This window comes from Dromiciops gliroides, chromosome 3 (assembly GCF_019393635.1).
Source record: "Dromiciops gliroides isolate mDroGli1 chromosome 3, mDroGli1.pri, whole genome shotgun sequence".
Classification (NCBI taxonomy): domain Eukaryota; kingdom Metazoa; phylum Chordata; class Mammalia; order Microbiotheria; family Microbiotheriidae; genus Dromiciops; species Dromiciops gliroides.
The window spans coordinates 358,111,404-358,125,105 of NC_057863.1; the positions used below are offsets into that span (position 1 = coordinate 358,111,404).

At 47.9% G+C, this 13,702-nt stretch overlaps 1 protein-coding gene across 2 annotated transcripts; it reads right to left on the bottom strand.

Annotated features, from left to right (window-relative positions):
• Positions 1–797: 797 nt before the first annotated feature.
• Positions 798–11,686, bottom strand: LOC122751393 (histone H4 transcription factor). Of its 2 annotated transcripts, none has more exons than XM_043998410.1 (10): positions 11,623–11,686; positions 8,311–8,495; positions 7,828–8,057; positions 7,331–7,442; positions 6,943–7,095; positions 6,478–6,555; positions 6,269–6,389; positions 6,046–6,184; positions 5,365–5,489; positions 798–2,059 (listed from the first exon to the last, which is right to left on the bottom strand). In XM_043998410.1, exons 2-10 carry the CDS (start codon positions 8,483–8,485, stop codon positions 1,612–1,614), a joined length of 1,581 nt encoding a protein of 526 aa, XP_043854345.1. In that variant the 5' UTR covers positions 8,486–8,495; positions 11,623–11,686; the 3' UTR covers positions 798–1,611. The 2 variants fall into 2 exon arrangements, with proteins under 2 accessions (XP_043854345.1, XP_043854346.1); XM_043998411.1 differs by lacking the exon at positions 11,623–11,686 and adding an exon at positions 9,729–9,759.
• Positions 11,687–13,702: the final 2,016 nt, after the last annotated feature.

A 13,702-nucleotide genomic window follows, 5' to 3' on the forward strand; every position in this document is an offset into this window, starting at 1 on the left:
CTTCCTACAGCCCCTAAATCCAACCTAATTGGTTCATCCTACACTAGCTTGACCAGCTGTGGGTAGGGTACTTAAGGGGAAAGGCTTTCCAGTATTCTATCTGCTAGGTAAGGCGAACAATAGAAATGTTTTGTTTTTTGTTTTTAGGCAATGGGAGTTAAGTGACTTGCCCAGGGTCACACAGCTAGTAAGTGTCAAGTATCTGAAGCCGGATTTGAACTCAGGTCCTCCTGAATCCAGGGCCGGTGCTTTAACCACTGCGCCATCTAGCTGCCCCCGAACAATAGAAATGTTAAAGTTCCCAACAAGACATCTACAGCAAGGTTTCTTAAACTTTTTCCACTGGCAACCCATTTTCACCTGAGAAATTTTTATGTGACCCCAGGAATATAGGTATACAAATCACACATTTATTGCCAATTTTTTGCAACCCCCACATTGTTACAGGAGCCCATATGGAGCCACGACCCACAGTTTAAGAAGCTTTGATGTAGAGCAAGAGACGTAGGGATGAATTAACCCCATCCTGGCTGACCTATCCTATATCCTATGTGGCCATCGTTAGAAAGACAATCACCCTAGCTTGGTACCTGGAACATGCATGTCAGCTTTCCTCCATTTCCGAGTTCGTCCCCCAAACACTCTAACTGTTCAGCGAGTAGGAAAATCCACACCAAACCAGAAGAGGGAGCAGTGAAGCTAAAGAGGCAGGCATTCAAGCCCAGAAGAAAACTCAACTCCTCCACCTGTGATGGGTGGATGGAGGGACAAAGACACGAGAAATAAGGAGCATGAGACAGGCATAATGTTTTTATTGCCAATAAAAAAAGTCGTCATACCATCATATTGATACTCAGCACCCCTCATCGCTGTCTCCCCCATCCTTGTCCCTGAGGGTACCCACATATGGGGATGGGGGAAGGACCCAGAGACCAGGGCAAAGTCTCTTGACTTAGAGATGAGGCTAGTTGAAATGGTAGAGGCCTTTGGAGGACGGAAATAAGAAATGGCCTGGAGATACCCACAGTCCAGAGAGTCCCAGAAAATTAGAATAATTTGGCATCCTTGAGGTTTGGAATTTAGTCTAATGCCCCTCCACACCCAAACACCCCAGCCAACAAGGACCCAAATCCTGGGGACACTTCCAGAACTGCTGCCCACTCCATGGGCTGGCTTCCTATTGAGACTGCTCTGAATCACCAACTGTTCTGCAGGCATAGTTGAGAGATGTTGCTCATTATAGGGTGACCAAAACAGTGATGTCCCCAAGTGTCCTCTGAATAGCCTCCTCCTCCAACTCCCAGGGGACCCTTTCTTCTCAGGTTTGGCTCTTGGGGTAAGAGACTTCTCCCCCTACCACACGCGCGTACACACACACACACACACACACACACACACACACACACACACACACACACACACACACAAGTGCTGCCCCTCACATTTGTTACCACAGGCAGTTCAGAAGGTCCCTCTACATATTTCTAGAGCAGGCCATAGCAGAGAATATGAGAGGAGAACAAAAATTTTAAAAAGAAGAGCCAATCTCAAATCCATGGTGGGAGAACAATGGCTCAGCCAGACCCTGAAGAGGGCGGGACCTTGAGCCCCTCACTCAATTAAGATTCCCAGCTCCTCAGCTGTCCTGTGCAGTTTCTCCATGATGCCATCAGGGGGATCAGGCTCAGGGACTCCCTCTTCTGGCATTGGGGGCTGAACGCCCGGGACTGGGGCCAGGACATAATAGACTGTCTCATGTTCGCCTTGGGAATTGGTCCTGTTCAGCACGTGAATGACAGGGCTGGGAGAGTCCTGGGTAACGGAAGCTGAAGGGGCTGGCCCCTCACTCTCCTCCACCTCTGCTTCCTCTTCTTCCTCCTCTTCCTCCTCCTCAGGCCCAGGTTCTAGGACAATGCCTTGCAGGCTGCCCTCAGTCAGGGCTGTCCCTGGGCCTGACCCCGCCTGCTCTGCTCGTTCCCTTAGCAGCTGCTCAGTCAGCTCCACACTCTCGTAGCGAACCAGCTGCAGGCGCATGTAACCATCCTCATGCTCCTTGTACCTGGGGAGCAGGGACATATGAAGTAAGAAACACAACCACCCACAGAGGGAGGGGAGGCTTACATACAGGTGAACCCATAGTCCTGAGTGGGCAAGGACATCAATGATACAAGGAAGAAAAGAGATAATAGAAAGCTGCTGTAAGCAAGGCTAGGAGTTGGGGAGAAAGATGTATTCACTGAAAATGCAGCGGAAAAGGGAAAAAAACTCTTGCTAGGTGGCCCACTGCAAAAAGTGCTGAGTTGATGGGGGCGGCTAGGTGGCGCAGTAGATAAAGCACCGGCCCTGGATTCAGGAGTACCTGAGTTCAAATCCGGCCTCAGACACTTGACACTTACTATCTGTGTGACCCTGGGCAAGTCACTTACCCCCCACTGCCCCGCAGAAAAAACAAAAAAACAAAAACAAAACAAAACAAAACGTGCTGAGTTGGGAGTCAGGAAGACCTGAATTCAAATCCTGCCTCAGATTCTTATTAGTTGTGTGACCCCAGCCTCAGTTTCTTCATCTGTAAAATGAGAGCGTGGCAATCAATGGCCTCTAAGACCCCTTCCATCTCTAAACTTGGGATAATCTTACTCCTACTATACAGGACAGGGATCAAAGGTTTGCAGACCACCTTCTCACAGTCCTATGAGGTAGGGGAAGGGACAGGTAGTAGTATTTATGGATAGGTTCATGAAGAACCTTACCCAAAATGGGGGAAAGGGAAGGTTGAATGAAAAAGACATGGAGAAAGGCAGTAGCCATTTTTTTTGGGGGGGGGGTGATGCAATTGGGGTTAAGTGACTTGCCCAGGGTCACACAGCTAGTAAGTGTCAAGTGTCTGAGGCCCCATGTGAATTCAAGTCCTCCTGACTCCAGGGCCAGTGCTCTATCCACTGTGCCACCTAGCTGCCCCAAATGAACCAATCCCCACTTTCAGGGAGCTTACCTTTTGTTTGTTTGTTTTGGGGGGCAACGAGGGTTAAGTGAATTGCCTAGGGTCACATAGCTAGTGTCAAGTATCTGAAGTAAAATTTGAACTCAGGTCCTCCTGAATCCAGGGCTGGTGCTTTATCCACTGTACCATCTAGCTGCCCCGCTGGCAGTAGCCTTTTTTTTTTTTTTGGGTGAGGCAATTGGGGTTAAGTGACTTGCCCAGAGTCACACAGCTAGTAATTATTAAGTGTCTGAGGCTGGATTTGAACTCAGGTCCTCCTGAATTCAGGGCTGGGGCTCTATCCACTGTGCTACCTAGCTGCCCCTTGGCAGTAGCCTTTTAACTGGTCTCTCTGCCTCGTAGTCAAACCTTGATACAATTCATTCATTCATCAAACACCTATTATGCACCTACTATATACAATGTGCTTCTCTAAGCCCTGGGATCAATAAAAAACAACAAAAAAGATAGTTTCTTCCCTCAAAGAGCCTAAGTCTATTAGAAGGATGAATTTGGAGAGCTAGGAATAGACTGAAAAATCCCATAGTTGTAGAGCACCTTGAGTCTTTACTGAAGACAGTTACAGCAATATGGAATGAAAATCAATTTTCAAAGACTTGGCTACTCTGATCCAAGACGTTGGATCTAAAGGAATATGATGAAGAATGCTTACTGACCTTCAGAAAGAGAACTCATGAGCTCTTGAGTGCAAATTGAAGCATATTTTTTTTACTTTATTTTTCTTGCTTAACCCACCCCCCAAAAAACCCCCACAGCTAATATAAACATGTATTTTGCATGACTTCATAAGTATAATAGGTACTGTGTTTCCTCCCTTAATGGGGGCTGGGGAGTGAAGGGAAAGAATTTGGAACTAGAAATATAAATTTAAAAAAGAGTCCCTTGTGACATTACAGTCAAACGCCCATCTAGCCTTTGCTTCAACACCTCCTCTGAGGTGAAGGACAGACAGTCTACTGTATTTCTGGAGAGCTCTAAAAGTTAGGAAGTTTTCCCTGATTTGTTCCCTCTGTTATTTTCCTTAGGTGGTCCCTGCTGCGCTGTTGGTGGCCAAGTGGATTGAAGCAAATTCTTCTTCCACAAGACAACAATGCCTTAAAGTGACTGAATCTCACACACTGAGGCGTCTTTCCCATATACAACTCAGATCACTTCATTCCTTTGCCCAAAACCCCTCAGTGGCCATATCACTGGTTAACAAAAGAGACAAACTCCTTGGCCTTGCGCCCAAGGTTCTCTAAAACCTGGTCCCGGTGCACTTGATGGCTTTAAGCTCTCTCCCCTCTCCCTACTGAACAGTCCTGCCAATAGTTATCCCCCTTTTCTGCTTCTAGGCACTTACCCCATCCTGCTCCCCAGGAATGCCCAGATCATGCCTTCTTCACATTCCATCCCCTGATACTTCCCCTATCCTCCAAAGCCTAGTCGACCTTCCCCGTACCCCTCCCCCCTCAGGTAGCTCCGCCTCAGATCACTCCCAGCACTCCATCCGTACCTCTTCTGTGTCCAGAGTCACAGTCTCAGAGGTGGAAAGGACCTTTACTCAGAGACTTCCAGTGAAAAACTTGCTACCTCCTAGGCAACCCTGTCTGCTTATTACATACCACTTTGCATTCTAATTATGCATCAATCTTATCTCCTTCTACTGAATTATAAGATCTTTGAAGGCAGTTATTATTCAGTCTTGTATTTGTGCCTCCTCACAGCACCTAGCGCAGGGCCTTGTGCATAGTGGGAGCTGATAAATGTCAGAACTTAAATATTAAATTGAATTTTAATTCTAGCCCCACCCGCAGCTCATGGTGTTCTTGTAGTAAATCATTTATTTAGCTGTTCTGTTTTGTAACGGGGAGAATCATCTTTGAGGTATAATGAAGTCGGGAGGATCCAAGTTCAAATCCAGCCGCAAACACTTCCTAGTTGTTTGACTCTGGGCAGGTCACTTAAGGAGATAATAAAAGCACCTAGCTCCTAGAGTTGTTGTGAGGATCAGATGAGATAACTGTAATGTACTTAGCACAGTGACTGGCACATAGCATTATATAAATGTTAGCTCTTATCTTTGCTCCCTGCTTTTGTTAGGATACAATGGAATGAAGTATGTGAAGTAAAAATTCCAAGGCAAGTTCTTTCTTTCTTTTTTTTTTTTTTTTTTTAGTGAGGCAATTGGGGTTAAGTGACTTGCCCAAGGTCACACAGCTAATAAGTGTTAAGTGTCTGAGGCTGGATTTGAACTCAGGTACTCCTGACTCCAGGGCCAGTGCTCTATCCACTGCGCCACCTAGCTGCCCCCGGCAAGTTCTTTCAAAGTCCCTCCAAGATCATTGCTGCCCTTGTTGAACACCTAGGGAAGGAGAACTTACCGGAAACGGGGATGGCCCGAGGGCCATTTGAACTGATGCTTCTTTCGCAGGTGGACGGTGAGGTTGTTTCCCCGAGTGAAGCACTTGTCACAGACGTGACACTTGTATCTTGGCTCTGAGTCACCCTGTAGGTGAAGTCAAGGCTGCTGGGATCCCACTCCCCCACCTCCTCCACTGGAGCCTTCCCTCACACCCTCAGCTGGTGGGTCAGAACACAGCCTTGGGCCTCGCACTACGCTTGGACACCACACCAACTGTAGGCACTTAGAAGGCATTCAGGAGGGGCTGCTTGGGAGGCAAATTATGACTAAATTGTCAGCATTGGCACAGCGGTGATTGTATTTTATTTAATCCTTCTAGGTTCCCCAGGAGCACAGTGTCCTCAAAAGCGAGAAAGACTTGGTTTCATGCCCCACCTTCAACCTGACTCCTCAGTGCCTGAGGAAACTTGACAAGCTGAAGAGAAGATGCCAGCCTGCTTTGGGGCACTGACAGAGGGAGCGCCCTATATAATGAAATCCTGGGTCCACCCCTTTCACTATCCTGGCACAGGAAACCTCCCCCTATTGGCTGAAGTTCCAATTAGCTCCTAAACCCAGTGCACCCACAAGGCTTGGGATGCTTCCAGGCCCACAGCCCCAGCTCCATATGTCCTCTCACTCTTGATCAGCCCCCGCTCACCTCATGCACTTTTCGGTAATGGGACTTGATGGAGCAGTGGGAGCGGGCACTGAAGTTGCAGCTTTCAAACTCGCAGTGGTAGGCAGGCTCCTTGCTGTGAGTGTCCAGGTGTTTCCGGAGGTCAATCAGGTTCTTGCAGCTGCCAGAAGAGGGAGAGGGGTCACCAGGGCAGGGGGGAGGCTGGGAATGGAACTGCCAGCCCCCTGCCTCCCACCCTCTTCACCTGTAGTCACAGTAGTCACATTTAAAGGGCCGGTCCTCACTGTGGCGGAAGCGAATGTGGTTTCGGAGGGAGGAGGGTAGCGGGCAGGTCATGTCACACAAAGGACACTTATAGTGATTGACTGCAGGGAGCAGAGAGGAGAAGGGTGTTGGGGGGAGGGGAGGGAAGAACCAGAGAGAATGTGGCAACAGGGGCTTGGGAACACTTACCATGGTTGCGCATGTGATCACGCAACAGTCGCTCTGTGGCAAACCTCTTGGAGCAATGGGAGCACTGGAATCGTTGTTCTAAGGTGAGAAAAGGAGACTGAGAACTTTGGGCAGCTAAAGAGAAACAAGAGGTGAACAGAGAAGAGGACAACTCCAGACACAGAAAGGAGGGGAACTTTCGGGCACTAATCATGGAATTGTTTTGAGATGGCGCATTTGGTCAATTCTGCCCCCATCTTACAGATCTGGAAAATGAGGCCTAAAAAGGTTGGGTGACTCATCCAAGGTGACACAGCTACTAAGTGTGACTTGGAGGGGTTGCAGGGAAGAGAAGGCACTGAGATGAGAGGGGGCAAAAGCCCAAAAGCAGATGCAGGCACCAGGTCTCCCAATACCCAGCTCTGTCCTAAGCAGGCCAGGTGGTCCCTTTCCTCCCATCCCGACTCCCTCCATTCCCAAGCTCACGGTCCAGTGACGTCTGGCGCCGGATGTGGTCAAAGAACTTGGTGTTATTGGCAAACATGCCCCCACAGGTGGGGCAGGCCACCACCTTCTCCTGGGTGTGGCTCCGAAGATGCTCTCTCAGTTTACAACGGCCTTTGAAGGTACAGCTGCAGTCTGGGGAAGATACCAAATCAGACACCTCCTACCTGCCCCAAACCCCACAAAATGCCCCCCCCACCCCCGCAATTTTCCTCTAAGCCCCTTCCATGACCAATAGCTGAGTCTTTCATGTTAAAGAAGGGGAAGCTGAAATACCCAGGTACTATCCCAGCCCTCTCACCCCTAAAGGCAGGGCTCCCCACCAAATGGGAGGGTCACTTAAGTAGCAGGTGACTGAAGTATCCCTAACCTTTCCAGCCACATGGCACCACATGGTTCTCCTTGCTGGCTGCCTTGTATTCACAACACAGGCTATGAGCCTCCACGTGCCGGTAAAACCACTCTGGATTGTCAAAGGAGCTCTGTGGAGGGCAAGAGGGGAGACTAAGGGTAAGGAATGAGGTGAGGGGCACTCTCAGTGATCCAAGGTCATACTCTAATCCCAGACCACATGCATGGTTAAAAGGAAGCCAGAAGGGGCAGCTAGGTGGCGCAGTGGATAGAGCACTGGCCCTGGAGTCAGGAGGACCTGAGTTCAGATCTGGCCTCAGACATATAACACTTACTCGATGTGTGACCCTGGGCAAGTCACTTAACCCCAATTACCTCACTAAAAAACAAAAAAAAAGAGGAAGCCAGAAGAAACTGGAGGAAGAAGAGTGCTTGATAGGTTTCCTAGGTCTCTCTCTGAGACACAGTACATCCTCCTCCCCCCCTCCCCCCAAGCCCTGTCCCCTGCCTGCTGACCTCACAGTGCTCCCACTGGCACAAGAAGTGGTCGGGAATGTCAGGGATCATGTTTCGGCTTTGGAAGTCCAATAGGCAGTGGCTGAGTCCGGCCTGGCCTTGCAGAGCCTGAAGTCCCCACTGTTTCAGCTTGGTGTGGTAACAGTGGAAATAGACATGACGGACCAGGTCGGCTGAGCTGTCCAGGGAGCAGAAGCCACACTCCTGCCACAAGCAGGAGTACTCTTCAGCTGAGGTAAAGAAAAGACAGCTCAGGTCCCTCTGTCTCCAGGACACAGCTGTGCCTGAATACAGAACCAGGCAGGGCGAACCCCCTCTCTGGTTCTAGTCCAGTGCTCCTTCAGTCAATCCCTGAACCTCCTTCAAAGACATACGCCCGTTCCTCCCCTCCACTAAGGCCCATCTTTCCAGCCTGTCCAAGGACAACAGAGGAAAGGCAGAGCTGGTCTTACAAGTCACGTTCTCCTTCCCCTGCTCACTCACCAAGCGGGTCCACCTCATCTTCGTCTTCTTCCTCAGGACCCTGGAGATGCTGCTGGAGATGCTGTGTGACGTGTTCACAGAACTCCTCCATGGTGGAGGCCACAAAGGTACAGGATCCCCATTCACACTGTAGCACCAGGGCCTCCCTTCGGGGGACCTTCGTAGGGGGTGGCATGATTGCCACGCTGTAGTAAAAAGGAATAAAATCACTTGGTTGTCCAACAGCCAAGGCTGCAGCAAGGTAGTGCACTGGAGAGAGTACTGTGCCAGGAGTAGTGAAGACCCGAGTTCAAATCTAGCCCCACTGCTCAGCTGGGCAAGTCATTTAAATTTCCCTCAGCCTCCATTTCCTCTGTAAAATGGCGATAAATAATAGCACCTACCTCCCAGGGTTGTGAAGATTAACTAAGAGAATATTTGTAAAACTTCTTTGCAAACCGTAAAGCATTCTATAAATGTTAGCTAGCTATGATTCTTTTTAGATATTAAGAAGATTTCATTGGTGGAGTGGGGTGGGATTACTCCAGCGAATCATTACAGGGGGCTAGACGCCACAACCTCAGAAGTGGCTTTCAGCTCCGAGTCTAGGACCCTATGATACTTTTCTGGGAAGGACAGTAGCAGGGACCAGAACCCCTGAAACTTGACAGTGTTCTAGGGATTTCTCCAGTGCTCTGATTCCATCTGCCTCCACCCTCCCGCTCCAGCCTTATTTGTTCCCACTGTCCTTTAGGAATTGTTTCAGCCAAACAAGACTGTAAGAGTCAATCCTCCAGAATAGATCACCCTCCTCATTCCAACCTCCTCGAATTCACTGTGCTGTGAAAGATTTCTTCTCATCTCTTTGCCTCTGGTTCCCCTTACCTGAATCACTTCTCTCTCCCCCACCAAAACCCTGCTTATCTTTCTGAATGAAGCCTTTCTATCTTATTCCAATCTTCATGCATATTCCCTGGGTGACCCCACCCCCCAGGCAAGTCATTAAGACTTACTGCATCAGGGCAGCTAGGTGGTACAGTGGATAGAGCACCGGCCCTGGAGTCAGGAGTACCTGAGTTCAAATCCGGGCTCAGACACTTAACACTTACTAGCTGTGTGACCCTGGGCAAGTCACTTAACCCCAACTGCCTCACTAAAAAAAAAAAAAAAAAAGACTTACTGGGTCTCAGTTTCTTCATCTATAAAACCTAGGGGTAGGAGGTTCTCAAACTTTCTGCTTTCGGTAACCCTTTAAACTCTTAAAAATTACTAAAGAATCCCTCTCCCAAAGAATTTTCATTAGTGCATTATATCTATCGATATTTACTGTATTAGAAATTAAAACTTAAGGGGCAGCTAGATGGCGCAGTGGTTAAAGCACCGGCCCTGAATTCAGGAGTACCTGAGTTCAAATCCAGCCTCAGACACTTGACACTTACTAGCTGTGTGACCCTGGGCAAGTCACTTAACCCCCATTGCCTGCAAAAAAACAAAAAAACAAAAAAAGAAATTAAAATCTTAATACTATTATGAAAACAGTTTGGACCTCACAGACCCCCTGTGAAAGGGAAACAGAGAACTACTGGACTCAGTGAAGTTGAAGGCTCTTCCCAGCTCTATTCCCTATGATCTTATGTCCCTTCCCAGCCCAACCTTGACCTTCCTGTACACTGAAGAAAGAGGTGACTAATTATCGTAAACAGAACATTATACATGAAGGCAAAAGACCTATGTTAAAATCTCAAGCTATGTGACTCAGCAAATCACTTAAACTTTTAGAATCTCAGTTTACTCATTTTGTAAAATGAGAATCATAATACTTATACTACCTACCTTACCTTGGTGTCATAAGGATGTGCTTTGCAGGCCTGAAAGGGCTATAAAAATGTGAATTATGTTTATATTTACATTTAAAGTGCTTTCTATAAATTACCTCGAGGGTAACTACCCTGCAAGGTAAGTAATTTAAAAGACTACTAGGGGCAGCTAGGTGGCACAGTGAATAAAGCACAAGCCCTGGATTCAGAAGGACCTGAGTTCAAATTCGACCTCAGACACTTGACACTTACTAGCCGTGACCCTTGGCAAATCACTTAACCCCGGCTGCTCCGCAAAAAATTTTAAATAAAAAGACTACTAGACAAGACATTTCTATAAGGAGACTAAGTCTCTTCTCTTAAGGACAGGAAAATGCACCTCCTATAGGCATAGAAATACAAAGTATTTCGAAGAAGAAACCACTAACAAATGGGAAATCAAATAAGCAGCTGAGTCAGCATGAGAGCCCAAACCTTCTGAAGACTCACAATAAATCTTTATTTGTACAGGGCTTTACAGGTTAACAGGTTTGAGAGGCAGTATTTTTTAAAACCTAACCTGTAATTTGTGTGTAGGAAGCTACCCGACGGCATTCGAGCACCCAAAACACCTTAGAATTTTGTGGCAGTAGAGAGGTTCAATAACTTGCCCAGTGTCACACAGCTCCTACTTATCAGAAGAACTTGAACCCGGTTCTTCTTGGCTCTAGTTCAGCTCTCTATCCATTACATCAACTGCCTCTTAATTTAAAGGAAAACCAGACTATGAAAAGGCTTCAGCAGAGGCAGGAGGATGCAGGACAGGAAGCCTGGATTAAAGCCTTGGCTGCCCCACTTATTATCAGTGTGCTGGTAAAATTTCTCCTTCTGAGCCTGTTTTCTCACCGGTAAAAGGGAATAATTGTACAGTGTAACACATTTAAAGGCCAACCATTGTTTCATTTTTTGTCTTTGCATTCCCAACACCTGGCACACTGCTGAAGCATACACAATTCAATGTAACTACTTTAATTAACTCTCCTGCAGAGGGCTATTTCTGGGGAAAGCCTGCATACATCCTAAAATCCTACAGAGTAAGTGATCTGCAAACGAGTTTTTACAGCAGGCTTCCATCTTATTCGGTCCTTCATTCTGTGAGACGGCAAAGTGTCGTTCTCCCCACTTCAGAGAGGAGGAAACTGAGGCCCGGGGAGGGAGTGATTTGCACAAGGTCACAGAAGAAGGGGCAGGGCCAGGATCCCTCACTTTCCAGTCCTTTCTCCTTTCTATCTTTCTCAGGGAAAGGCTCACAGCCGCAAACGGGGCTAGCAAAAGTATGGGTGGATTTCCTCCAGCCCCAGCTCCCGGGGAAGCCTTCCAAACGCTTAGAGATCTCCCTGGGGTTACTCGAGAGGAGTCCAGGGGGGGAACGCCTGGCCCGCTTTGGATGTTAGGAGAAGCAGGAGCCCACCCGTACCGGGGTCTCGGGAGTCCGCAGAGAAGAAGCCCCAGCCCCCGCCCCCACCCCCAGCCTTACCGTGCCCTCCGCTCCCAGGTCTCTCTGCTCCGCTCCCACGTCCAGCCAACTCCAGGGGGACACATGTGAGTGACGGCCAACAAGAGCCAATGGAGGCCAGTTTCTGGGCTCCACCGCCCCGGTTCTCAGCCAATCACAGAGCGGCCGGGGGCGGGTCCCAGGCGCTACCAAAACACGGAAGGGGCGGGAGCAGGCAGGGGTCTGGTGACGCGTTCCAGCCGAGGGGGCGGGGCTTTAGGGGGCGCCCGGGAGTAGGGAGGCGGGGTTGGAGCTGCTGATAAGCGCCCTGCTCTGGGACTTCGGGGACCTGGACCAGCGAAACAGGGGTAGGGACAGGGGCGGGCGAGGTCACGGCCTCGGGCTTGGGCGACTCGGAGCCACGGCGACTGCTCGGGCCTGCCTTCTCGGCCCGGCCTTTCTGGGCATGCGCAGAGCTAGAGCTTGGCCCAGGACTGGTGACGACGGCCCTTCGGGCATTTGCGGGGAGCCTGGTACCGCGTGTTCCTATCCCCAGTGAAAGGAGGAAAAGCCACGCGCGATTCGGTCGCGCATTTGGGTTGGCAGAACGGATAAATACAATGTTTGGCGAGTGAATGAAAACGCTTTCTTGAGTCAGGAAGACCTGAGTTCAAATTCTGCCACAGACCCGAGCCGTGTGAGCCTGGGCAAGTCACTTCACCTCTACCTCAGTTTCCTCAACTGTAAAATGGAGATAATAATAGTACCCACTTCCCTGGTGCTATTATTATCCCCATTTTACAAATAAGAAACTGAGGTTAAGTAATAATAATAGTTGGCATTTATTTAAGGCTTGCTGTGTGTCAGTCACTGTAAGTGCTTTACAATTAGCTCATTTGATCCTCACAAAAACCCTAGGAAATAGGTGTTACTCTTAATCTTCATTTCAATTGAAGAAAGAGAAGGATTCAATAATAACACTAGTAGTAACTGAAGCTTAGTAATAATAATAACTTAAAAATTATATAGTGCTTATTGTAATTGTAACTAAGGTTAGTGCTTAGAGTAATAATAGCAATAGACTGATAGTAACTGAAGTTAAGTAATAATAACAACAGCTAACATTTATCTAGCGCTTACTGTTTGCCAGGTGCCAATCACTTCATTATCTCATTTGATCTTTGAAAGAGCCCTTCAAGTTAGGTGCTATAATGCCCATTTTATAGTTGAATAAACTGAAGTTAATAATAACTGCTAAGTGCTTTACAGTTATTATCTTATTTGATTCTCACAACAATCCCGGAGAATAGGAGCTATTATTATCCACATTTTAGAGATGAGAAAACTGGGGCAGATAGAGCTTAAATGACCTGACCAGGGTCAGATAGCTAGTAAGTGCCTGAGGCTGGATTTGAACTTAGGTCTTCCTGACTCCAGGCCCAGCACTTTCCCCACTTGGTCACCTAGCTGCCTATAAATATATAAATGAGGAGACACACATAGCATACACATAAAAATTCAAAGCAAGGTTTCCTACAATAACAGCTATTCACATTCATGTAGCATTTTGTTTTTTGTTTTTTTTTTTCGGTAAGGCAATTGGGGTTAAGTGACTTGCCCAGGGTCACACAGCTAGTAAGTGTTAAGTGTCTGAGGCCAGATTTGAACTCAGGTACTCCTGACTCCAGGGCCGGTGCTTTATCCACTGCACCACCTAGCTGCCCCCTCATGTAGCATTTTAAGGTTAAAGTAAGCCACTGTCTGGCAACAAGCCTGTAAAATATTGCAGGTTAAAGTCCCACCTCACAGTGGAGAAACTAGTCTCCTAGTGCTTCAGTAAATTGCCCAGGGTCATACAGTTACCCGGCAGGATTGGAACTCCGGTCTCCAGAAACAATTTGATGATTCCATTGAATCTATCAGTTGCAGAGGGTAAAGGTGAGATCCAACATTCCTTTCTCATAGGTCCAAATCCTCCATTATGTGTATTTCCAGGGTTGATGTGAGGATCAAGTGAGAAAATAATTGTTAAGCACTTAGCATAGTGACCTGGGCATAGTAGGTGCTTAATAAAATGCATGTGCAAACCAGTTATTCCCTTTTTCCATGAGCCCCAGAAAAG

Bases quoted from the DNA above. Each gene is read 5' to 3' on its own strand.
- LOC122751393 (XM_043998410.1), bottom strand. From the start codon at position 8,485: ATGCCACCCCCTACGAAGGTCCCCCGAAGGGAGGCCCTGGTGCTACAG. The intron at 7,096-7,330 runs GTTAGGGATACT...TATCTTCCCCAG, and splicing joins GGTGCCATGTGGCTGGAAAG to ACTGCAGCTGTACCTTCAAA. The intron at 6,390-6,477 runs GTAAGTGTTCCC...TGCTCCCTGCAG, and splicing joins TGATCACATGCGCAACCATG to TCAATCACTATAAGTGTCCT.